At 41.0% G+C, this 26,229-nt stretch overlaps 2 protein-coding genes across 2 annotated transcripts; both read left to right on the plus strand.

Moving 5' to 3' along the window:
- The first annotated feature begins 546 nt into the window (after positions 1-546).
- LOC129112596 (uncharacterized) lies at positions 547-16,028 on the plus strand. The gene is made up of 19 exons (XM_054624760.1): positions 547-608; positions 686-744; positions 818-878; positions 1,813-1,967; positions 2,053-2,117; positions 2,200-2,293; positions 3,574-3,840; positions 4,903-5,190; positions 5,885-6,139; positions 10,129-10,443; positions 10,589-10,710; positions 11,378-11,594; positions 11,695-11,850; positions 12,768-12,958; positions 13,454-13,605; positions 13,715-13,972; positions 14,407-14,560; positions 15,396-15,531; positions 15,875-16,028. The coding sequence occupies exons 1-19, from the start codon at positions 601-603 to the stop codon at positions 15,997-15,999; spliced, it is 3,078 nt and encodes a 1,025-aa protein (XP_054480735.1). The 5' UTR covers positions 547-600; the 3' UTR covers positions 16,000-16,028.
- Positions 16,029-18,675: 2,647 nt separating this feature from the next.
- On the plus strand, positions 18,676-26,152 carry krr1 (KRR1 small subunit processome component homolog). The gene is made up of 10 exons (XM_054624546.1): positions 18,676-18,850; positions 20,143-20,318; positions 20,964-21,098; positions 21,282-21,407; positions 22,326-22,409; positions 23,315-23,371; positions 24,266-24,436; positions 24,762-24,839; positions 25,068-25,164; positions 25,273-26,152. The coding sequence occupies exons 1-10, from the start codon at positions 18,778-18,780 to the stop codon at positions 25,425-25,427; spliced, it is 1,152 nt and encodes a 383-aa protein (XP_054480521.1). The 5' UTR covers positions 18,676-18,777; the 3' UTR covers positions 25,428-26,152.
- Positions 26,153-26,229: the final 77 nt, after the last annotated feature.

Raw genomic sequence — 26,229 nt, forward strand, 5'->3', positions numbered from 1 at the left:
GTACAAAATACAATAACAAAAGTTACAGTGCATTGGAAGAAATTATTTAATAAAAGACAGCAGTAAAGTCTTCAGCATGGATTTAAAATAAGTTATAATTGCAGCTTCAGCAAGGTTTAATGTTTTTTTGTTTATGACAAGTTGTGTTCATAGTTGTGTATAGCAATAACGTCATGTTACTTATAGAGCAAATGAAATGTTAAATATCAATAACGTCGTCTCGATCTGAATCACTGTTATTCTGCTCAATCACCGTGCAACGTTCAAAGCCAAATAATAGCAATGTCGTTTCCAAATTTGTACAAAATAAATTCTGGTTAAGAAAGAACAAACATGTGAGTTGTTGATCACATTGCCAAAAACAGCAATAACATAAACAGTGAAAGAACAAACATGTGAGTTGTTGATCACATTGATAACATAATAGTGTTTCTGTCTGTAATAATAATAATAAGTGTTTACATGTAACAAAAGCGTTCATATTCTCAGGAACTTGGTAAATGTGAGCAGGTCCGTGAAGGCAGCACACACCTGCGTCCCATCAGGAGTCTGACGAGCTCTCCTTAATAAACCCAACAAGCTTTACTTAGCTGGATTACAATGACAATGTAAGAAAAAAAAAAAACTCAGTATGATATCACTTTTCTGTCGACTTCCACGGACTAACGAGCTTTTATATTTCCAGGACCTCCCTACAGTTGTCGGTCATCATTTTCATCCTGGTGCCTCACACTATATCGTTTGGTGAGTAGCATCGTGTTACGATAAACCTGACTTTGTTACATTTTGAGATAATTCATTGGGGGTTTTTCTACAGGACGATGCGACGATATTTCCTTCTCACTCTGCTGGATGAGTAAGGGCAATGCTCTGGAAAGGTAAACTCAAGAAAACTCTTCAGTATTCAACAAAAACGCTTCATTTTGCCTGATCGATCACACCAAACTACATTTACAAAAAACACAATTTTGTGTTTTTCTGCTAACCTGCTAGTCTGGACATATGATATCACATTATTTGAGAGACTTAATGATTCATTATCTATTCCTGGTAAATTCGGCATACATTATTTTAATGTAAATCTTTTAGATCTGTAGTGTAAAGTATAACAGCTGTAATATATCAAGGTTTTAAGACAGACTCTCCCTCTATGAAAATAAACCTTTTTGTTGTTTGGTAGATTGCCAAAAGTATGTGGATACCTGAACTGTTGAACATGCCATTAAAAAAAAAAACATAAAATGATCTGCAGCTTTAAATTCTCTGCTCCTCTATGGAGGCTTTATAACAGATTTTGGACCCTGGCAACAGGGTTGTGTTCCTATTCAGCTACAATTGTGTTAGTGGATTCCAACGATGATGTTGGGTGATATGGTCAAGTCGAGTGTGGGATCTGTGCTGGTCACTCAGTAAGTCAAGTTCTTCCCGACCAAAAATAATTCCTTTATAAGTCTCCAGTTGTGCACTTGGGCTCTAACATGTTGACACTGGAGATAGTTGCCACAGGGGTGGAAGCACACTGTTGTTTGGGTGTCAACTAAGGGACCCAGCTGAGAGCCAGGAAAAGCCCCACACCCAGAGTACAAACATGTATCGAGTGTCCACATACTTTTGACCAGAAAGTTCTCCTTGAAAAAGCTGAACTAGTGTATCAAATGGATAGTAAATTCAATAGTGGCTGGTAAAGGAAAAGGTATCGTTGTTTAAGTTTTACTAGCAGGATACAGATCTTTAGATATGATTTGGAGGGACCTTCTCTTTAAGGGGGAAAATGGGATTCTACCAAGGATTCATTATTTTCCATCTTTTTAGGCAGAATGGAAACCTATGGCTCAACGAAACAGAACTCAAATCCATCAGGAGGGTGGGTAAAGTTACCTCCCTGACGGTGTCCACAGTTGTAGAAAGCAAGTTAACCCTTCAATATGCAGGTTCTGTTCAGGCCTGGACTTTTAGAATCTCCCCGCGTAAGCATCTTTTTACTTGGCTTTATGTTTTAATCCTCTAATAATCAGTAGTTATTAAATGTTTGATGAAATGTGTTCACCTTAGGTACTAAGTACACTAAAATCAGAGGCAAGCAGAAACCCGAAGAGCAACCAACAAGTGCCACTAAGGTAAATGTGAATAACAGATTGAACTACAGATGCAGTCCATCTCTCTTTTGCCTACTTTGATGATCCTTCGTTCTTTCTTTAGGGCTTCCTGGACTCGATGAGTCCCACTGATGTGTTTGCATGTGAAAATGGAACATTATTCTTCCACCAGGATGAGAACTTCTTCCTAGCAATTGGTGAGATTATCTGTTTGTGCGTTTTTTTGAAGTGTAGTCTTGTTTTTGCATTTGCTCGTGGACCTGGCTTCAGTTTTTTAAGGGGATAATATGGTTAGGGTTTAGGGTTAATGTTGCTTTTATCAAAGACTTTGGTCAGACGTGAGGTTAAGCTGGTGAGACACTGGTGGGATTCAGTTTGAATTTCGGCAAGATCTGCAGTCCCTTAGCTTAGCATAGACCAAATACGTTGGGGAAACAGCTAGCCTTGCTCTGTCAAAAGTAGCTAAATCTGTCTTCCAGCTCTTCTGTCATAGCTCACTAATTGATATGTGACACATTTAGCTTATGTTAAGCTTACAGGCTGCTGGCTCTAGCTCAATGTTGAACTAATAGAAGTGAGAGTGGTATGGCTCCTCATCTACCTCTCAGCAGGAAAGTGAAGAAGCTTAATTCTCAAAATGTTACAAGCCATCTGTGGGATGTTTTTGCCTTCTGTATATGTTTAATTACTTAATACCTTTAAGTAATTAAACATAAACAGAAGGCAAAAACATCCCTGATTAACTTTTAACTAGTTTTGAATCAGTCTCAATTTAATACTGATCCCTCTATATGCCCTTCATAAGTAAACGAGACCATCAGCATGGATTAGGCGTGAATCAGATAAAATCATGCAGGTTCAGCAGAAACTCCAGCTGGGCCTCCGGCAGCCACCAGCCCACCCTGGACGACCTAGATCCAACTTTGCTGCTACCTTTTGACCTGCAGTCCACAATCTCCGCCAGGAGCCGACGGCACACACCTGGAGGCCAAGGCCATATCGCTAGGCCCACTGGAGGGATGGGGGCCCTGGAAGAACCAGTACCAGGGCTGATTATAGCAGACTGTCAGACATCTGCTGCAGTAAAAATAAGAGGTTTTCCAAAGGGACACTGGTGCTCAGAAACACTACCACTTTTGTCTGCGGTACCAACAAAATCAACAGAAAAGGAAAATTCTTTGTAGTAACTTCAACTTTAAAGGATTATGATGCTGACTTGTTTATCTGTATGTCCAGAACAAGATATTTGAGCACCTATTGACCAGGCTGATGTTACATGAATTGTGTCCACAGAGGACAAATGACTCCCTGACCTTTACTATAGTGCTGCCCTCTGGCCAATATGTGAAGATGTTGACTGCAGTGAAGTTTTCACATCTATGCGAGTAAATGTCTTTATCATTAATAGTTTTATAATGCTTTGAACCACAATTGGGTTTTTTTTGTATGACTGAAACTCAGATTTTGCTGATCCTAGGCCACACTATGCGTCTCCCAGTCAAGCTGGAGTCCAGGACTACTTCCATGTTGCTGGTCTCCTGGGTGGAGAACCGGCCAGCAGTCAGCAGCAGCAGCCACACCGTAACCCTGTACTACACTGAACTGGGCTTCTTTAACACTCTGAGCATGGACACCACCACCAACAACCACTACCGCTACACAGCTCTGGATGCCTGCACCACCTATGTGCCCTGTGTGGAGGCTGCAGGAACTCGCTCCTTGACCTGCCTCTCTACTATTACTGGTATGGTCCACAAAAAATCCCATATTCTGATATTTTTTCTCAAATATCAATACTGCGACGATATTGTAGGGTTGGCTATTTGTTCTTTGAGGAAATGTTTACACAATGAGATTTTTAATAAATAATCATCAGCAATGAGTGTGACGAAGGATAATCCTCCAAGGACTAGGGGTTATATTTATTTGCTTTTGGTGTAGCCAGCAGATGTCTAGTCCAAGACTTCCTTTTCTGTTGCTCTTTGTTTACAGTCCGACTATCAATCTGAGGCACCAGACTGGGTTTACTTTTGACAGACAACGTGTGCGACCGGATTGTTTAACAACTAGCCCGTTTACAAGCTCATTTTAAACCAATTAAAAGCTAAATCATTGTGAAAAGGTAGGTAGCAGTGTTCCCGGTATTTGCATTTCGGCCAATGCCTTTTATGTCTAATGCTCTCCACATTGACTGTTAACCTGCATTCAATCAAAGCCTGCTCCAACGTTATTGGTCAATACTACTCTGACTACAAACGTAAACCAGAACGCCCTCTGATGAATGCAGAAACACTTTAAGATTAGGCTCCTACTAATGATTATTAAGTTAAAAAGATCTGATACATTTGTTGGTGCAAACAGTTCTAAAGATATTCAGTTTATTAGCATACATGAGCAAGAAATCTTCACATTGTAGAGGCTAGAATCAGAAAATTCATGGTATTTTCAATGAAATGTTGCTATCAGTATTGCTGATGATCCATTTACTAAAGCAGGTTTTAGCACCTAACGACAGATAGTGAACATAGTTTAGCATTAAGCAGCTGAAGAGCCAGATTTATTTTTCTCAGCAGCTTGTGGAAAACCGCTTGAAGGATTTTTATCAAGTGGACAGACACACGGCTCCAAATTAATGCTAATTGTTGCCCTATTTGCTAGATGATGCAACTGTTTGGTTTACCAAACTTCCAGGTGATATTATGTGAAGTGTTGTGTTCACAGATCGTTTCCTCTTCCCCCAAGTGGCAACAAATCTGTTTATGCAGGTTTAAAACTCTTTGCCATTTGTTAATCTCCTTCCCACCAGACCCAGACCTTCCCAAGGACTTTGGGGTGACGTCATGGAACAGCAGCACCATATCCTTAGCCTGGAACTGCCCCAAGAAGTTCTCCTTCTTCCTCCTCACCGCCTTCTACCTCAATGGTGCGGACCACGTCACAGAGGAGGTGCTCTTTTTGCCAAAGGATGACAAGTTCTCGTTCGTCTTGTCTGACTTGGAGCCCTGCACCAGGGTTAAGTTTGGCCTGCAGACTGCTTGCCAGACAGGGATGGAGTCCCGCTACAGCAAGATGGTCCACCACGATGGAAACTCTGGTAACGGCACAGGTCGATGAACTCACATTGTGGTTCATCATGTGTTTATTTGGTCTTTTTTTCATTTTCTATCCATATACCGGCAATATTTCCCAGAGCACATCTACTTCTCTCTCTTACAAAAGGAAATTTGAAATGATGACCAATCAAACGCACCATTCCTCAGTTAAATACACACAGGTTTTTTTTTTTTTTTTTTCAATACAACTTGTCTTGGCCCGGTCCTTATGGTGGCTACTGTTATCTAATCTAATGGCTAGAATGTCTGTTGATATTGCCTTGTAACTTGCATTATTGACTCTTCTGTTCTTGTGCTACACTATGTTGTAGCATTTAACACCACCTTGTAAATGTCACCTGTGTCCACAGTGGTTGCTCAGCAGAAGTTACACAGTCTGACTTTAAAGAGGTATAAGTTAACTGACCACAAGCCGCACATGTGTGCCACACTTAATGTACTTTATTACCAAAGAATAAATCTCTCAGTAATAGAAGTTTAAAGTGAAATGCCAGTGAACCCTTGTTGGGGAAAAACTGGTCATTGCAGCAGCAAAGAATAGACTGACTTGTACACAAGAGGAGCATATGAAAATGTGTATATGAGAGAGCATAACAAGCAGCTGCTGTAAAACCCTTGAAGATGATTTTGTAAAAATAATATAGTGCTTAACATGATCCCCTCTCTGCTCCTCAGCTCACTCCCGCATCGAGGCCTTGCGTCAGACATCGTTCGGCCCCGACAACTACACCCTGAGCTGGGAGGTGAGGAACACCTCGTCCATCTCCATGTTCAGAGTCTACCACGAGGGGGCGCTGCAGGGCACCACGCTCATCACCAGCATCACCGTGGGGGGGCTGCTGCTGCCATGCCAACAGTACCAAGCCAAGGTGGAGGCACTGTGTGGCGACGACGTGCTCATGAGTGCCAAGACGGTCACAGCACACACAGGTAATGCAGGAACTGATGAGAAGACAACACAACATGCACTGTTTCATTATCTGTACAGAGAAAGCTGCCCAAAGTGTTTATTTTTTTATTTTTTTTTATGTCTTTATGTTTATTCATGCAATCATTCAACACTCAAGGTGTAAAAACAAATTTTGTCCGTGTTGCAAAAGCAACTTATTCAGTGAAGTTCCTATTGTTGCAGGCAACCTCTCCGGCAGGTTCCCCTCTGCACTTTCATTGGCTGTAGCTCCCTCAGATTCCCCGACAGGTCCAGATATTTAGCGTGCTAGTGATGCATGCTACACAACCTCTAGGCTTGCATCTTTGAATACGCATAGCATTCGAGCAGCGCCAAGCTAACGCTGATTTGCCTCTGATGTGGGGCTTTTGTTGGTGAGCTAGAGTAAAGTCACATACTAGGCATTAGAAGAGGAACTTTATATTATGTTTGTGTGGTCTTCATCAACTGAGGAAGTCAATGTCAGGCTGTTGTGGTATGCGTGTTGTTGTTGTGTGTTGAATTGTTGTGAATTACAAGTTATATAAGGGGCCTGCTAGATTTACTGGATTATGAGGTTATGATGTTTATTCTGAGGTTTAGTGCAGTAATTGAAAGTATACAATTCAACTCTGTAGTGTGTATTATCAAACTACGTTAAAATTTAAATATTGCTTACGTTAAAATTTACGGGGCACACCTCTGAATAGAGGAAAATAAAAATACAATCAATAATTTGGCAACAAGTTATCCAGTCTCAATATCTCAGGCGCAAGTCCTGATTCCATTGACCTCATAGTTCCCACTTTGAAATAATATGACGTGGCGTTAAATTATTTTATTTCTAATAGGATTAAATGAATGGATGACAAGATTAATAATTTAAAAAAGAATACAAATCGTGAATGAATTGATTTCAAATATAACAGGCAATATCATATCAGATAGTGAAGATAAGTTGCGGGCACCTCTGACTCCTATCTCTACTCTACCCTGTCAATCTAAATTATTATTATTATTATTATTATTATTATTATTATTTTTATTATTATTAAGCAGAGCAATTTATCCAACACCAACCCTGGATCATATCAAGAAGAGGTCAGTTCCTACTTTGAGCAGCGGTGTCCAGAGGCCTTTGTAGGGGTTCAGCCAGCTGTTTCTGCAGTCCTGAGTCGGCTCACGTCCCTCCAAATGGAAGTTGTTCCCGTCAATGAAGCGGAGGATGCCGGTTGAGGGCTCCCAGGAGCGTTGGTTTCTCAGCGGTCTTCGGAAAGCTCACCCAGTGAGCTGGCAAAGAGTCTCTGAATTTCGCCCACTGCTGTAGCGAATTGAATTGGGAAGCCGATCTCAGTTTCCGGGCTCTTCGTGTCTTGCTTCAGGCAGGCTTTGGATCCGGTGCGGTGTTCGGAGAGGGATATTGCTCTGAGTAATTTTGTAACTGATGCTACTCGTTGATATACTAAAACTAATCTTGTTTGGCCTAAACGATAATAATTAAAGTTGATATCTCACGAGGTCAACAGACGTACACTAAAACAAAATAAGGCTTGCTTAAAACGAATAATTTTAAGCTGCTCAAAAGAAGTAGAGGAGAAAAGTACTGACAAAACTGCTGTTTTAAAGTAAAATAAAAAACATAAACTTTTCTTCACTATGAGATTAATAAACCTTACACACTCAACTTGTATGTTTACAGAAATGGAATTTCAGTTACATACACTTACATACAGGTTTTATCATAGATAATGCGGATCAGAAATGTGCGTCGGTCACGTGACTTACTAGCGTGTAACCATTTTATAACTATCGTTAATATGCACTGTCACCTTAACTACGTCACAACATCTCGTCACTTTGACACGTATCTGTTATCACCAATTGACCACTGGATAGCAGTATGGTCATATGATGAGGCTGGTTTGAAAAACATGAAATGGTTTTAACTCTGTTTCCCACGTTATAAAGTCGTATTTTCCTGAAATCAAATGTGAAATAACTTGAGTGGGGTTATTGAATACTCTTAAAACGAATACAGTGTTATATAGAGCTACAGAGAATAATTTTAAGATACTCGGTTGGTTCCTGTTCTCTTGACCCCAGTATTTTATGGCATGACCTGTGAAAGCCAGATGGCCATTACATTTACATTACATTACATTACAGTCATTTAGCAGACGCTTTTATCCAAAGCGACTTACAGGAAGTGTATTCAAATAGGTATTCAAGAGAACTACTAGTCACCAGAAGTCATAAGTGCATCTCCTTTCTTAAACAAGCATCTTAAAGCATAAACCAGAGCAAAAGTATAGTGCAGAGGCAAATTACTACGAAAACAATAATTGCAACAGACTAATACGAATATAGTAAGTGCTACAAACTACTACGAATAGGATAAGTGTAGTAAACGAATACGAATTCAATAAGTGCAGCGAACTGATACGAATACAGTGAGTGCAACAACTAATACGAGTGCAATAAGTGCTACGAGGAAGGCTCAGGGTAGTACTTCTTGAAGAGGTGAGTTTTCAGCCTGCGCCGAAAGATGGGCAGCGACTCTGCTGTTCTGACGTCAGTGGGGAGTTCATTCCACCACTGAGGGGCCAGGACAGAAAAAAGCTGTGACCGGGTGGATCGACCAGTTGCCAGATGAGAGGAAGAAGGTTATGCATAGGTTCAGACTTCCCGGCACTAACTTCGTATCTTGCCTTGAGATCTTCCTCTCAGGGCTGTAGAGTGTCAGACCAGTGTATCTGGGTCAGATCAAAATTCTGCAGTGTTAGATCAACCAAGGTCCATCCAGTCTTGCTACAACTCTAAAGAACAAATCATATCTGATAGAAAATGCACTAAATAAGGAAATCTTGAACCGCAATCCAGTATTCATAAATGATCCAAGAAGAAACATTGCTACCTCTAGAAAAAGTGAAATAGAAAAATTGTTAAAGTGGAGGACACTCGCTCACCACTCTTCCCCCATACTTGGGAAACATCCGTCACCATGGATCCCTTGCTCGTCCATCTGTGTTGTTTCCATGTTCATGTCCCAAAACATCAGCATGTGCTATAAAATAGATGACTCATTCTTTTGTAATTGATTGATGCATCATATGATTATAAGACAGTCGCACACATTAAGCTGGGGACAAAGTGATTTTATTCTTATCTTACTATGAAAATGCAATGTTATGTAGCGCTAAAAGGATGTTTTCTCCAGCACATATATAGATCTGCACTTGAAAGTCAAGTAGTATGTACTATGACAGATATTCACATAATTGGTTGGACTCTTAAGTATTATATGTAACCTTAAAAGGCATCTTGGATATTAGTCAGACGGCAACCTCTGGGTTTGAAAAGTGAAGTCGTGGTGAAGTGCTTAAAACTTGCATTCTCTCTACTGACCAGCAGGGGGCAACTCCTCTGGATGTATAGAAGCCTATGAGAAAATGACCCTACTTTATTCCCTCAGTAAACATTGTAAACATGAGTTTATGGTCTCAATCTCTAGTGTCAAGTCTTTTTTTAATACAGCATGATGTTCATTTAGTCCATTTAGAGTCAAATAGACCATAAAGCAGGGTATGCTTTAGGGCGGGGCTACCTTGTGATTGACATGTCGCTACAATGGTGTTGTCCGGTCCGGGAGTTGTCCCTGTTTTTGTCTAACAACACAAAGTGCTTCAGTGCGTTTTCAGCTCACCAAAGTTAATTGTAACATTTTGGTTGGCTAAAAATGTTTTTTCCCTTTTAGTATCTTGGGTATTAGCACAAAGAGTGAATTGAGTTACTTCTCCCATTTTCATTTGATTCACTCTTCATGGGAAAATAATAGGGGACATTTGTCACTTATTAGCTTCTCAGGTTTCTCACAGCAAATTAGAATTATTGTTTGTGTAGGTGAATCTCTTTTTGTCAGTGTGTGTTTTTGTAGAATATAAACACAGTATCTATCTCTGTTCATGCATGTCCCAATACTGTGTGTATCCAGGACCTCATGGTGTGTCTGAGCTCAGATATCGCTCCAACGACTCCACTGCCCTGTGGACGCAACGCACCATGCAGCAGCCGGCTGTGGCCTTTTTATATGAGCTGTCTCTGGAGAACGGCACCACCATCCTGAGCAGCCGCATGACTGACCCAGAGCTGCGTTTACCGGGCCTGGAGGAAGGAAAGACCTACGTCCTGGACGTGTGGGAGGAATGTGGTGGACAGTGGGAGTCGGAACATTCCCTCCTGTGGTTTGAAGGAGCTAACACCGCCCTGCAGCTCCATCTGAGGGCTTCTGGTCGTGGTCTGGACAAAGGTCAGTCTGAGGTACCTTTGGTCCAACACAAGTTCTGTAGTTGTGTGGGGGTTTTAGTCTGAGTTATGATATACTTGATTTGATCGTCATTTATCTTTCATGATGAACCCAACTCATTGTGTTTTCATTTTTGGGGCTTCTGTAGAGCTGCAGTTCGATTTCTCCCTTCTGGGTCTCACAATGGTTGTGCCCTGGTCCCTGCATAAAGATCTACAGGATGATGCGTCAGAACCAAGAGCTAAAATGGGGGAAATTTACAAAGATAAGGTGAGAGAAATAAATGGACCACAGGTGCAGTTCTATTCCTTCCTGACCAAAGGCCTTTACACACAGGGGTATTTTTTTGTGCTAATTAAATCACACATCAATATATTTTTTCAAACTGTTGATTTAACCATGAACACTCTCACACAGCACGCAAATCTTGTGTGCCAAAAAGAGAGAGAAAAATCCCAGCAAGTCACATTGGGCAGAATATACACTGCAGTGTCCACCAATGTGGAGGCTCTATAGTTCAAACCAAGACTTCAAATGTTATGTCCTTTTAAACCTTGCCAAAGGCAGCACAGGCCAGATTCTAAATGCACTGCATAAAGTTAACCAGAGGGAACTAAAATTCAGTGGATCTCTCCAAAAGGAAACGTCATAAAATAACTTGCAGTGGTTTCAAGCTATATTACCGTTTCCCTCAGACGGACGCTGCTCTGGGATCCTGGTAGTTTGGTCCTCTACCTGCACAAACCTTTTTATGAAAAAGTGCTGCAACTTTCGCAAATTTGCGTCCCTGTCTGAATGGATAGTTTTCATGAGAATTATTCGCAAGCGACTATTCCCCATTTTCATGTTTGTTCTTTATGTCCCCCTTGAGTAAAGACCTTTTAGACTGAAAAAAAAATACAGAGCAAAAACATTTGTGTGTGTGTGTGTGTTTCAGCTGCAGGAGCTTTTGAAAGACTTCAATAAGCCAGCCCGCGTTGAGCTGGCCACCCTTGAGCCTGCAGACGAGCCAGATAAAACAGAGGTTCTGTTTATGTCTTTTGATGCATCCAAAACTGAAGAAGTGCCCCTGCCTGTTGAAGATCAGCTGGATTACATTCAGTCCCTGAAGTCTGAGAACATCACAGTCAAAGCTGGGGTCATTTACTGGGACGGTAGGTGATGGCTAACAATAAGCTCGACATGTTCAAGTCTGTGATGGACTCCAAACTAACACTCTTGACTTTAATCTTATTTGCCTCGACTGTTTGTCAGGTCCAGATCTGTGTGCTTCCTCCAACCAGGCTTTGTGTCCTCCTAACTCTCTGTGCATCAATACTCTTGGCGCCTACACCTGTGTGTGCCAACATGGCTACTACGACGTGAGCTCCGTCATGGAGCCTCCTGCAGCTTCACATCCAGTCTGCAATGGTAAGCTTTCTAAAGTTGCATGTCTTATCAAATTAAACACGTGTTGCCTTTTCTAGCAGGTGGGAATTCATGACATGCATGGACGTAGTATGAGACAATGGGCCCCTGGACAAGTCTCTCTCTATTTAGTTTTGAGTCTCTTTGTAGATTTGTGTCTCTTTCTGGTTATTTTATGTCACTTTGTAGTTTGAGTTTTTGTAGTGGTCTTTCCCCTTGTTAGTGTTTTTTTTTTTTTCTTTCTCTTTGTTGTTTTTTTACTACCTTTTGTGGTCATTGTCAGTCTCTTTGAAATAATTGGGGTCCTTTTTCATAATTGCTGAGAGTCTTTGTGGACTCTTGCTGTGTTGTGTTCTCTTTAGTCTTTTTGCAGATGCTTAATTTTTCATTGTGGTCAGTTTGAGTCTCTTCCTGGTTGCCTCTGGTCATGTTGTAAGTGAAGGCCAAGGGGGCCCCTGACACTTTAAGCCCCTGGGCCTGTGCCCTTTAGGACTATTCACAAATCTATCTGTGATGACATGTAACAAACGTCCCCAGCAGGATCTGAACCAGGAACGCTGTGGCTCATGGTTGGTGCCATAACCCGTAGACCACAAGGAAATCCCTCCCTGAAATAATGTTGCCGTATTCTAGCCCCCTTCAATCATTCTGACGCTTTAGTCTCCTACCAAAAGCAAGACGCATAACAGATGTTGATTTAGGATATTTAGATGCTAAAAAGTATTTGACTTTGTTTGGAAGTGACTGGCAAAGCCTTCAACCTCTCTTTTTAGATGGACAGTGTTCTCTAGAAGCCAGCATCTAGTGGAGACAAGAGGAACTGCATGTTAAACTGCTTCCACTGTGGATTTAGCATTCAGTTACGTTTCTGCTGTTCTGTATTATTGCCTCAAACAAGTGTGATTCTTTGACTCTGATAGAAAAAGGCCTTTTCAGCCAGTGTCTGGATAAACTGGTGACTGGTGGAATAGCTAAACCCTACCTGACCTCTTACATCGGGGGAGAGGTCGACGTGAGGCTGAACGACGGGCGGTGCACTGTGGATGACAGTGAGATGTTCTACTACTTCCGCACCTCCCGGAAAGCATCCAAATGTGGAATTCAGAGGCGGGTGAGTGGCTGAGTGACAGATGCTGGGTAGGGCAGCACTTATCACTTGAAGTAATGAGAACATAAATACAAATACAGATACAATGAGATCAGTAATTAAGAAGACATAGATTTGCCCTATTAACCCAAAAAGCCTTTTTTTCACACACCAGGTATGGTTACTTGGAACTTGGCAAACTAAATGTTCCATAAACTGTAGCAAGTTAGTGAGACCTCCAGAGAAAATTGCACATGGCATCAATTTTCAACCCTGCTGTGCTTTCTTTTCTTTTTTTTTTTCTTTTTTTCTTCAAAACTACCAAAGACTAGAAGCTGCTTAACAGAATCTGTATCACTGTAGTTGAGATGTTGTATGTTTTTGAAATTTGATATTAAGAACTCAAATGCTGAAACTGTAAAGAAAAGCTGCCACTAGGAGCCAACAAAGTATATCAGTCATCTCTGTCTATTCTAACCTTAAATAGTTTACTGTAACTAGGTATGTGTGTGTGTCCAGGTAAACAACACCCACATCGACTTCCAAAACACTCTGACTGTGACCTTGACCAGAGAGCACACCATCAGCAGGCGGGATCTAAAAGTCGTCTGGAAGTGTGTCTACCCACGATATTATGTTCGTAACGCTCAAGTCGGTGTGGACATGGAGTGGTGAGACGAACATCTTCATATTGTGTCTCTTTGCCTGAGTATAAAGAACACAGCATAGTTAATGTATGAAGGACAGAAACATGGGAACACATCCTTTCTGTTGTCGTAGGCTCTCCTCCGTCTCCCAGGTGGAGTTTAACTCTTCACTGCAGCTGGACCTGACCATGACCCTTTACACCGATGAGTCCTTCACCTCCAGCCACAGGGATGCCATAACCATGGGGCTTGAGGACACCCTGTTCTTCGAGGTGGCCCTGCAGACCAACAACTCTTTTGCCTCAGACGTGCTCCTGCAGGTGGACTCATGCTGGGCCACTGAGAGCTCCGACCCACAGGACGTAGTCCAGGGTGTTTTTCTTCAGGACGGGTGGGTGACCCATGTCTTGGTAAAGTGTTGGCGATAATTCAACATGAACATTTTTTTTGTTAGACAAACACAAACAATTTCAAATTTCACAGAAAATCTGATTATTTTGCACTGAAGTTCTTCATTAAATGAAAACAATACTCAGTACTTTAGATTTAAATCCCACAAGAGGATTGTGGTTATTGTATATATAGTTTTTTTTAATATATTTATGTACCAGAACACATGCTATATGGTAATATATATTATTATCAAGACACCTATATCAGGATTATGGCCATATGGCCCAGCACTGTTTCATTTCAGTGCTCACTTTCATTTATTGATGCTGTTGTACGTTAACAATAGTATTTCTAACACTAGTATATAGTATTTCATTTATTTAGTTGCCTTGGATAATAACGATACTGAAAGCCATCCTCTTTTGTCCCCAGCTGTGCCGTCGACAACACGTTCCACTCACTCTCTGTTAACGGCCGGGGACAGACGAGCAGATTTTCCATTCAGATGTTCACCATGCCCAAAGGGCTGCCCCTCTACATTCACTGCCAGGCCAACATATGTGGACATGACGAGGACTGTTTAAAGGTAAACTGAAAGCTTTGAAGTAGAACGGCCAATGTTTAGGACCAGTTGTATGTTGACACCTCTGGGCGGGATTTACTGTATACCTACTTACAGAACAGCCAAAGATGCGCATCAGTGTAAATCTTCCAGAATTTAAACAGGCAATTTTATGCTATTTTCCAGGTGCATATTTTTATCTCAAGTTAGTTACATGTTGACATGCGTTAATGCTGATAATCCTCCTTGTTTCTCTCATCCTGGCTGTCCTGCAGCACCTCTTCTCACCCTCTCTCTGAAATGCTCCGTTGTAGCGTTTGCTCCTCCCTCCAGAAAGCAAAGTCTGCTCTGATTGGTCAGCTAGCCTACTCTGTTGTGATTGGTCAACATTTCACATTTCAAAAAAAGTTACAGACTTTCACGTAATCTGTGGCAGTAACTGCAATTGGGAAACTTTCCTTCCCTGACTTGAAGCTTTGATCAGTGATGGAGGATACTCTTACAAGTGACCGAGCAATAACGGCAATACCATTCGTGTATATATACTCATAAAACAGTTACTGCTACTTCTACTGTATACTATTATATATTCCACTATTTGATTATTTTACTTGTGCATTAATGTATAAGTAACATTGTCCTGTTTTAATTGGTCGAGGAGGAGCTATTCAACTATTTCATACAGGCTATGTTGGGTAGCTATGAAAGGGCATCATATTCTAACAAGAACATTTCTAAATTGGTTTGGAAGCCAAACACTGCTGTGAGAAGGTGTCATAATGACAAATGCCCACCCAACTGGATTGTCAAACAAATGTAGAGAAGTTGAAGTCACTAACTGGGCTTAATTTTGCACTAGAATTGCACCAGCCAGCCGCGCCCCAAGAGGTCAGTGAGTCGGATGGGCAGAGAGGGGAAACGAGCCGCTGTTGTGTCTGCTGGACCTCTGGTGGTCATCAACAGGAGGGGGACGTCCGGCGTCCCACCGTCTGACTGTGAGTTCATGTTGAGGACACCGAGCAGATGCTCAGTCCAGAGTTCTTTTGCACATGGTCACATAATCACTTCACATCATCCTGCATCTTTAGCTATATTTTTTTTATTTTGTATGTTAGTGTTAATGCTTAAAATAATCTTTTTGACAAGTTGGACTCTGTTTTTCACTAAATAGAAAAGATTAAAGTCAGTATACTGACAAACCCTGAAATATCTCTCATACAGTTTTGTTTGAAGTTGGATTTTTCACTATCATTAGTTTAACGTACAGTTCAGTGTGAGGTGTATATGTACACTGTGGTTACATAGTTAATTAACTGACTTGTGTTCCTCTCTTTACAGGGGCAGAGCACATGACCATGATCTCCATTGTGGCCGGATCAATAGGCTTTTTGGGAGTAACCGTACTCTCAGTGAGCGCAACCAAAGCAATCATGACTTATTATGAGCGTCTACGGCTGCAATAAAGTGTTTGGAACAGTATCTGTGAGTGTGTTATGTTCATCATGAAGAACGTTTACTGTGATGATTCAGAACATTATATCTTAAAAAAGACAGATGTGACAGAAATGAAGTTTTAACACATGTAACTGTGAGGTAAAACTTGGGGTTTGAAAAAGGAAACGGTGGTGAAATGAGAACTGTTTGAATAATAATTATAATATAATAACAGGATTGTCTAGAAACAAACCCAACAAACAATACTTTTAGTGCATTTATACTCTATAACTGTGATGAGGTAATATGTATTAATAGTGAATAAAAAGGACTTCTTGGGCTCGGCATAGTAGAACTATGAATGGATTTTTGGCCCATGTGTTCACTCATACAAACGCGTCCCATGAAAGGAGGTTATCTTTCTAATTCGCTTTGGTCTGATCTGGTCACCAAAAGATGACATGAACTCTAGATTATGACTAAGTGAACTCCTCATGATGTAAAATGAACTGCCTGGTGTCTCTTCTCGCAACCTCAGTTATTATATTACTCTTATCCTATAATGACAAATTTATTATTAATTAAGATAACGTTAGAATCAGTTGGAAAATTGCAGTCTCCAACTGATTCCACCTCCAACAGCATTGTTCTTATATTGCAATGTAGCGCTAGTGTTACAAATGTTTTAAGAAAAATAAAAGATTAATATAACCCTGTTTTAGCTGTTTATGCAGTGGTGAAGAACTTCGTCTCGTAAGCTCAAACGGAGTGCATATTTTTCTCAGTAAATGTATTTCTAAAGGTGCTATTGACATGAATGTTTCACCAGATGTCGGTAACAACCAAAGTAATCCATACATACAAAGAAAACCAAACGAATAAGTTCAGAAATTAAGTTATGTGTAATAAAATGGAATGACACTGGGAAAAAGTATTGAACACATGAAGAAAGGGAGGTGAAGCCAAGACACCAGCTGAAATCTATCAGTAATTAGAAAGCAATCCTGCCCCTTGTCAGTGCAAATTAATATCAGCTGGTTCAGTCCCAACTGATGGCCTATAAAAAGGTGTCTCATTACCAAGGTGTCACACAAGAAACATCTCATGATGGGTAAAAGCAAAGAGCTCTCTCAAGACCTTCGCAACCTTATTGTTGCAAAACATACTGATGGCATTAGTTACAGAAGGATTTCTAAACTTCTGAATGTTCCAGTGAGCACTGTTGGTGCCATAATCCGGAAGTGGAAAGAACATCATTTCACCATAAACCGGCCACGACCAGGTGCTCCTCACAAGATTTCTGACAGAGGAGTGAAAAGAATTATCAGAAGAGTTGTCCAAGAGCCAAGGACCACTTGTGGAGAGCTTCAGAAAGACCTGGAATAAGCAGGTACAATTGTTTCAAAGAAAACAATAAGTAATGCACTCAACCGCCGTGGCCTGTATGGACGCTCGCCACGCAAGACTCCATTGCTGAAGAAAAAGCATGTTGAATCGTTTAAAGTTTGCTGCACAACATTTAGACAAGCCTGTGAAATACTGGGAGAATATAATCTGGTCAGATGAGACCAAAATTGAACTCTTTGGATGCCATAATACACACCATGTTTGGAGGTCAAATGGCACTGCATATCACCCCAAAAACACCATACCAACAGTGAAGTTTGGAGGTGGGAACATCATGGTGTGGGGCTGTTTTTCAGCATACGGCACTGGCAAACTTCATATAATTGAAGGAAGGATGAATGGAAAAATGTACCGAGACATTCTTCATAAAAATCTGCTGCCATCTACCAGGATAATGAAGATGAAATGAGGGTGGACATTTCAGCAAGACAGTGATCCCAAACACACAGCCAAGGAAAATAAAGCTGCTAGAATGGCCCAGCCAATCACCTGACTTGAATCCAATAGAAAATCTATGGAAAGAACTAAAGATCAGAGTTCATAGAAGAGGCCCACGGAACCTTCAAGATTTGAAGACTTATACATATAAACATATAAAATGTCTTGTAATTCCTACACCGTTCACCTGATTTGGATGTAAATACCCTCAAATTGAAGCTGAAAGTCTGCACTCAAAGCACATCTCGATTGTATCATTTCAAATCCATTGTGGTTGTGTACAGAGCCAAAATGATGAAAATTGTGTCAATGTCCAAATATTTATGGACCTGACTGTATATCCATCGTACACATGAACTTCAATGCAACAGCATCCCCTGCTGTTGCTCTCACAGAATATGGTGCAACTCTGCCTCCCACACAGAGGCAAAATGATATGCAATTTATATGCCAGTTGGAAACATGTCCTTTTTTAAACCATACCAGTTACAACAACCCAATATGCATATTTTCTACCACAAATATATTTATGCAAATCAGGCTTAGTGCCAACTACTTCTGGAGGAAAGCATTGTTTGAACTTCAGAAATTGCAAACTTGAACTTTCAGCTGTTGCCTGACTTATGTGATTGGGACCTGAAACACAGCATTCTGCAGCAACTGGTAGCAAAGTTGTATCAGGAAAAAACCAATCCTTTCCTCAGAGGACCACTGGCTCGGTCTGAAGGTTTTCTCTCTGACCAAGATGGACCATAAAGTGAACCAGCTTTCAAACTGCAAGTCGGGAAATCTAGAAGAGGAGGAGGAGATCCAGCCGATAGTGGAAGTGGACAAAGCAGAAGATGCTTGTTTGGCTGCATGGCTTAGCCACCTCCAGAAGATGGCAGTAATGCCACACCAAGGATGCAAGCTGCCGTTAAACCCCAACGAAGAAGAAGAAGCCGGAACCTCCTCCAACAAAGATGGCGTCCTCCACGACGGGAGACGGCGTGAGTGATGCACAAACAGGGAGGAAAAAATCAACTAAACACCAAGGTGAGGTATTGATTGAGTTCAACCCTGTTATCTGACCCACAGCGAGCCGTTCACTAAGAAGCACAGCTGGATTCTGTCGGTTTTTGATGACGTGTGTACATGTCGGTGGCGAGGCACGCATGAATTAGCTTTAAGCTAACGAGGTAGCCGTCGTGTGGAGGAAACATTTGTCGACACACCTTTCCCCCGTTGGCTTTCATACACCACGGAAAACATAATAATCATATTTTAGACTGTTTTTTGTTTTTTTATATGTGTTTTTTTTATTATTTTAAAGTCCTTCAAGCGTTTACAGCATGCCCCAAATAACTGCTAAAAACTCGTTACTATGTTCTTTGTACATGGAGAAACTGTCAAATACTCTTGCTGTTGTCAGACATTTCAAACATACGTCTCCTTTCTCCTTGCAAAGTAGGTAAGAAAAACTATGTAGAAGGTTTGATCCCTCTAGTATAGTCGACCCTGACTGTCAGCTAGCTATCCTCCACGGCTGGTCTGTTGAACCCTTCCTCTCTTTAATGTACCTCTGAACATCTTTGACAGAGAAGCTGAAGTGCATGCATGTTACCTCTGGAGTAACTGTGCCATGTACATTACATTACATTACATTACATTACAGTCATTTAGCAGACGCTTTTATCCAAAGCGACTTACAGGAAGTGTATTCAACATAGGTATTCAAGAGAACTACTAGTCACCAGAAGTCATAAGTGCATCTCCTTTCTTAAACAAGCATCTTAAAGCATAAACCAGAGCAAAAGTATAGTGCAGAGGCAAGTTACTACGAAAACAATAATTGCAACAGACTAATCCGAATATAGTAAGTGCTACAAACTACTACGAATAGGATAAGTGTAGTAAACAAATACGAATTCAATAAGTGCAGCGAACTGATACGAATACAGTAAGTGCAACAACTAATACGAATGCAATAAGTGCTACGAGGAAGGCTCAGGGTAGTACTTCTTGAAGAGGTGAGTTTTCAGCCTGCGCCTAAAGATGGGCAGCGACTCTGCTGTCCTGATGTCAGTGGGGAGTTCATTCCACCACTGAGGGGCCAGGACAGAAAAATTACACACCAGTGTGTTACTGCAAAGGCAGCTTCGCTCCTATATCCACAACTATAGTGCAATAAAACAGGGTCTTTTATGTGTACATTGGTCTATTTGACACAACGTTTCCTCCATGTTGATGTCCCTTGCCACTGTATTGGAGTCAATGGTATTTGAGTTGTCTTTGGGGCATAAAACAGGTGTCAAACTTTCCATGTTTCTGATGTCTGTGTCATGCAGTGGATGAAGCCGAACTCCTAACTGTTCCCGATGGATGGAAAGAGGCGGCTTTCACCAAAGACGACAACCCCCGGGGTCTGACGGAGGAGAGCAGCTTTGCCACCCTCTTTCCCAAATATAGAGAAGCCTACCTGAAAGAGTGCTGGCCGCTTGTGGAGAAGGCCTTAGGAGAGTCAGTAAGTTCAACAGATCGGCGAAAGCTCTTTGCTGAGACAAAATGTGCTGAAAACGGACCAGAACGTTATTGGACAAAATAGGCTTGTATGCACATAGAATATGATTTCATTGGTCACTTATGCAGGAGGAGAGAACAGCAGATTTTTAAGAGTTGGACTATGGAGCCCAAGGCAGTTGAAATAATTTTATGACCATTGTTTTCTCCCATTTTGGATCTTAGAATTTATATAGACATAAAGTAAACAACAACAAAACATCTTTGTGCTTATAAGAGCTGCAACTCATAGCAATTCTACTATTCTTTTGAATATTTTTAGTTCAACTATCACTTTGTATTCTAATCAATAAATACTTTAAGCAATGATAATATTGTGGTTGAAGGAGGGTGAATGGAGAGATGAGGGAAGATATTTGTTGTCAAAGTAGGTTGCATATTGAAACTAACTCATAGAAAAATAACTCATTAAAAGTTATATATATTTTAAAGCCTGTTCTTGACCCCTCAGTATGCACATTAAATTAGCTTGAACCCAGGTTGATTACTTTAATATCGTCAGGCTGAATTGCATCCCTGCACTGTACAGTTACATTTTGGTTTAAACACCTAGTAGATCTTACCTAATGTGTATTTTTGTTCTTCTCAGCACATCAAAACCACTCTGGACCTGATTGAGGGAAGTATCACAGTTTGCACCACTAAGAAAACGTATGACCCTTACGCCATCTTGAGAGCCAGAGATCTCATCAAGCTGCTGGCCAGGAGTGTCCCATTCGAACAGGTAACGATCACACTGCTGTCGTGTATGGTTGTCTTCTGTTGATCACTGTCTGCCTTGTGGCACATGCCACATGTCAATTTTATTTCCCGAAGATTGCTCCTTGTGCCTCGAGAAAACAAGAGTGAGGCTAATTTATTAGGTCGTTTTGCTTCCCTGTTCATACTGTTTTTTTTTTGTTTCCAGGCTGTGCGGATATTACAAGATGACATGGCGTGTGACATCATCAAAATCGGGACCCTGGTGAGGAACAGAGAGCGGTTTGTGAAACGAAGACAGCGGTTGATTGGCCCCAAGGGCTCCACCCTAAAAGTGAGTCCCACACCAATATCCATTTTTCATAAACACACCTGACACCTGCTGGGAAGCAGCTCTTATCTCAGAAATACTGCTTTCTTTTCATTGTTGCTAATTATTCAAATGTTTGACTTTTACTTACTTTCTGAACAAGGCTGACTAAGCTCTCACTTGAGCAGAGAAAACGCAGTTTAATGCAGGTCGCACATCATTTGGATGTAGTATCATAGCATAGCGTCTGTGGGGTCAATCACAGACTTGGTATTGGTGAAACTCATTGGTGCTTTTAACTTAGTGATATGGGGCATCTTTAAAAGTTTTATAATAATCAAAAAACAAGCAATACAGTTAAACCATCTTGCCCTGTTTTGAACATAGCATGTCCTCTAATGTGTTTACAGTTTAGAATGGTTGCAGGTCATGCCAAAGAAGGCTGTGATGCTGAAAAACATTAATTAGACTCACCACTGCAATAAATATAAGTAGTATACTTTTTGCTGATATACATACATTGAGCATGTTGACTGTAGAAAACAAATGGAGGGAATTAAGTCAAAATATTCTGAACCTAAGGCCCTTATACTCAGTCAAAGTGTAACCCTGTGTATTACGAGGAGGGAGAAGTCTGAATTGAAATACAGTGAACAATACTCACTTAACTTGAGGTCTTTCTCATTTCTCAGTTTGTACATCCCTCATTCCTCCCCTCCTCTCCTTGCGTCTTAGACCCTCCCTCGGCAAATGTTTATACCTCGGAGTTGCGAAAATAGTTACATAGATACAACTGTGTATTTTGGGATAAATGTCACTAGGTGGCAGCATTGCTTCCAATCAGCCACACATTTGACTGTGTCGTTGTTACTTTTAACAAGATAATTTCTTTTTAAGTCACAAATTAAATGTTTACTTTGTTTTCCCGTCCCTTTTCTGCAGGCATTAGAGTTGTTGACCAACTGCTATGTGATGGTGCAGGGCAACACGGTGTCGGCCCTGGGGCCTTTCAACGGCCTGAAGGAGGTAAGAACTTCACAGAGCCTCTGTCTGTTCACAGGAGTCTACAGGTTAATATGAAGAGTGGAGTAACTGAGCTCCAGTAGGTGATCCTGAGGCAAAAACCACCAGTCTAAACACAATTCACAGTTTGAAACTTAAGCTAAAGGACCCTTCGCTAAGCCCCGCCCCACACTGTCACTAACTCCGCTCATTCAATCAGGATCAACAGAGGGATATATCTATGAAGTCAAACTGATTCAGCAGTGAAAACAGTTTTAAAAGATAGGGATAGAAGGATAAGGGTAGAAGCTAAAGCTACAGATCAGTGTAAAAGTGAACCAACTCATCACCTGGTGATCAAGACAGAAGACATGAGATTAAGGAACAACACTGTTCCTGTAAAGCCGGGTAGGCCTTTATTCACTGTTACAATTATTAAAAAGCAAATGCTTCTTGTACATTCAGAATACCTTCAGGAGCTAGCAAGGCGCAGAGGTGCTAATGCTAGTTAATGATGTGCTAACGTACTCTGCTAATATAAGCTCCACTGGTCTTTACATCGAAACGTTTTAGAAACGTATCTCCTTCCAACCCCTCTGGGTAATGAGTATCATTGTTGCACCACGTTTAACCGTGATGAGCTCCAAATCAACTAAACCTGCGTTTTTATTTCATAATGGCATTTTACAAAGTTAGGGGGCGGTGACTGTCCATTACGCTGCTGTCATGAATGAAAGGGCATTTTGAAATAGAAATGTCTAATAAAAACTAAAATGATATCCAAATGTAGTCATTGTGGCAATAAATGGTGAAAGATTGAGTTCATTTCACAGGTATATTCTTTTTTTAATTATTATGCATATCCCACAAAGAACAAGAGGATGTAGAAGCATTATATTTTTTTTCATGTCTTTTTCTCTGTTGTTCAGGTACGCAAAGTGGTGATGGACACGATGAGGAACATTCACCCTATCTACAACATCAAGGTACGTTCAAGCTTCCGACAGAAACCAGACAGTGTTACTGGATAGATTAAAATGTCTTGACAGACTGCAGTCATGCCCAATGAAGATATTTTCCATCCTTGTTCTTGATCTCCTGACTGAAATAAATCTCTCCCGGTTTGTACGCCAAGGATGGCTCAACCTGGAGCTGAGGGCATGAAAGAGCCACAGATGCTCTGCAGCACTAATTCTGCTCATAGAAGACCTATTCAAACTAGGCACGAGGTTTTCCTGTTTTAAACAAAAATTCCAATCCAACAACACTGTGGAGCACCTTCGTGTCTGACTTGTTTAATACAAGTAACATCCACATGTAGGATGACTACTAGTCCTGGGGACAGATGCTGAACAAACAGCAGAGTCTTACTGCAGCTCTGCACTGAGGCGCTGCTCATCTTCATCAGATGACAGTACAAGCTACCCAAACAGTTCTGGTCCACTTCTTGTGTGGGGATCCAACTTCTGCTTTTTACTCAGAGGCCAAAACAAACATGCTTAGCTACGTAACTGAAGGGTTGCTGTTTTCAAACCTGTTCTCCTCCATCTTGACTTGTCAGAGTTGTAATAATAACTCATTGCATCCATGAAACGTTTCTAATTGTCTTCCCGGCAAGAGCGGCTGAAAAACATCAAGTCAAGTTTTCATAAACTTCACCAACATTGTGAAGTTTCTTCCACCATAAAGGCCTACAACTGCCATCAAATCAGTAGACTCTTAACGAATTAGACTGTTAATATATACAGTGTTTAAAAAATAAACTACATTTTAGAGCAGACAGGGCATGTGGCGTGACCGTACAACATCACTGAAGTGTCACATTTTTGTTACTTTTACCCCACTACATTCTAAACTGCCTGACGGTCGGTATCTATCAGACACTGATGATCAAACAGGAGCTGTCCAAAGACCCTGACCTGCGGATGCAGAGCTGGGAGCGCTTCCTGCCCAAGTTCCGCCACAAGAACCTGGCCAAGCGCAGGGAGCCCAAGAAGAAGAGCACGAAGAAGGAGTACACTCCATTCCCTCCGTCACAGCCGGAGAGCACGGTCAGTAGCCTGCTTTAAATGCATTTATTCTATTTTTCATAGTTAGTGATAACTTCCTCTATCTCGTCTATGGAGAACACAGTAATGTCAAGAGCTGAAGATAAAATGTAGCATAGCACACGTCATACAACATTGTGTAACGCTAAAAGTAGTTATTAAAGTTAATAAGATGATAAAAAGATTGACCTTTTATATAATCTGACAACAGAAAGAGGAATATTTGTGCTTTGTTTGAACCATGTTATTGAGACTTATTTGCATATTGAGACTCATTTTGACTGAGGTTGCTTCTTACTTTTAATTTTCACTTTGGATCATCTTCTAGGTGGACAAGGAGCTGGCCACAGGAGAATTCTTCCTGCGTGAAAGTGTGAAAAAGAGGAAGAAGATGGAGGAGATCAAGGTGAGCACCGATTGGATTCAACTCCTGCAGGGCTGCAGTGCCTGTTCACATGCCTAATATTACAGTAATGATATTGTGCTGGCTGTTAGGCCCTGCTTTGCTTCTGTTGTTTCATTGAAAAGCAACTTAATTAGTCTCATCAAATAAGTCTTTGTAAACTACTTCCCAAAAATGGTAGGCGGAGGAAGAATTGCATCAGTTTTTTGACTCATTGTTCCTCTTTCTCAGGTGAAACAAGCAGAAGCGCTGACCAAGAAGCAGGAAGAGCGGAACAAAGCTTTCATTCCTCCTAAAGAGAAGCCTTTAATGAAGAAAACCAACAAAGGTAAAAATACAGGGGCAAATCTCCATTTGAGAACAGAGCAAGTATGTGTGAACCTGTGTGCTGCATCGGTCCAGCTAACCTCCATCCCCTCCCTTGTTTCTGTCACAGCTCCTACAGAAGGCAAGCTGGACATCGAAGCCATTAAGGAGAAAGTGAGAAAAGCCAAAACCAAGAAACTGGGGGCTCCTCCAGTAAACCCAGCCCCCCCCACCGGCAGCACCACAGGCAAAAAGAAAAAGAGCAAAACAAAAAACAAAGGCTAACCACAGACTTACACCATGGTAGTTGTGTTGTGTACCATGTGACATGGTATTTGTTTGGTAGTCCTGTTGGACAGATCAAGGACTCGGTCAGGATCCAGGAAGGTGCAACATCAGACATACAGTGTGTGTGGATGAAAATTAATTCCATCACAAACTGTCCTGGAGGTTTCTATAAAACTACTTTTGTTGAGGATTTCCTGTTCATGTAACCTGTATAATCCTCTATCTGGAAACCAGTAGTACACCAGCAAGTGATGTCATACATTGTCTTCATGTCCGTTTCATTTGTCTTCCACTAACTATAGTCCAGATTTTGTATGGTCAGTATTTATAGGTTTTCAAAGGATGTTTTTGTCCTTTCCAAGGCTGATGTGTGTCCAGGAAGAAGCCGACTCAATCGGATGGAAATGCGAAATTAAAGACAGATTTTTAACAAGCTGTATTTTAAGTTTGCTTTAATTCCTTTAAATCATGACAAACTTATGGTAGAAGAACTGTTTAGGGGACTTGATACAGGATTATAGGAGAGTCCACAATCATCGGTGTTCCAAATCTATTCCATTGCAGAGCTGTATCTTTTTTTTTCAGATTTAAGGAATTATTCATTGTTTATTTTGTCATTGTGGGGGCAATTTAGCAAGCTGTAAACACGGACATTATTGCCTCATAAACATTTTAGCTAACAGCTAAATGTCCAACTTTCACTCTTCTTTTGGCTCTTTTTTTTATTTTTATTTTTATTGCATCCTCCACCAACTCCTAATGAACATATCTGGCTCTTTAGCTGCTAGACTGTGTTCTC

Source organism: Anoplopoma fimbria, chromosome 23 (genome assembly GCF_027596085.1).
Source record: "Anoplopoma fimbria isolate UVic2021 breed Golden Eagle Sablefish chromosome 23, Afim_UVic_2022, whole genome shotgun sequence".
Classification (NCBI taxonomy): Eukaryota; Metazoa; Chordata; class Actinopteri; order Perciformes; family Anoplopomatidae; genus Anoplopoma; species Anoplopoma fimbria.

Bases quoted from the DNA above. Each gene is read 5' to 3' on its own strand.
- LOC129112596 (XM_054624760.1), top strand. The intron at 1,968-2,052 runs GTAAGCATCTTT...TGTTCACCTTAG, and splicing joins GACTTTTAGAATCTCCCCGC to GTACTAAGTACACTAAAATC. The intron at 6,140-10,128 runs GTAATGCAGGAA...GTGTGTATCCAG, and splicing joins GACGGTCACAGCACACACAG to GACCTCATGGTGTGTCTGAG.
- krr1 (XM_054624546.1), top strand. From the start codon at position 18,778: ATGGCGTCCTCCACGACGGGAGACGGCGTGAGTGATGCACAAACAGGG. The intron at 21,099-21,281 runs GTAACGATCACA...TTTTGTTTCCAG, and splicing joins GGAGTGTCCCATTCGAACAG to GCTGTGCGGATATTACAAGA. The intron at 21,408-22,325 runs GTGAGTCCCACA...CCTTTTCTGCAG, and splicing joins CCAAGGGCTCCACCCTAAAA to GCATTAGAGTTGTTGACCAA.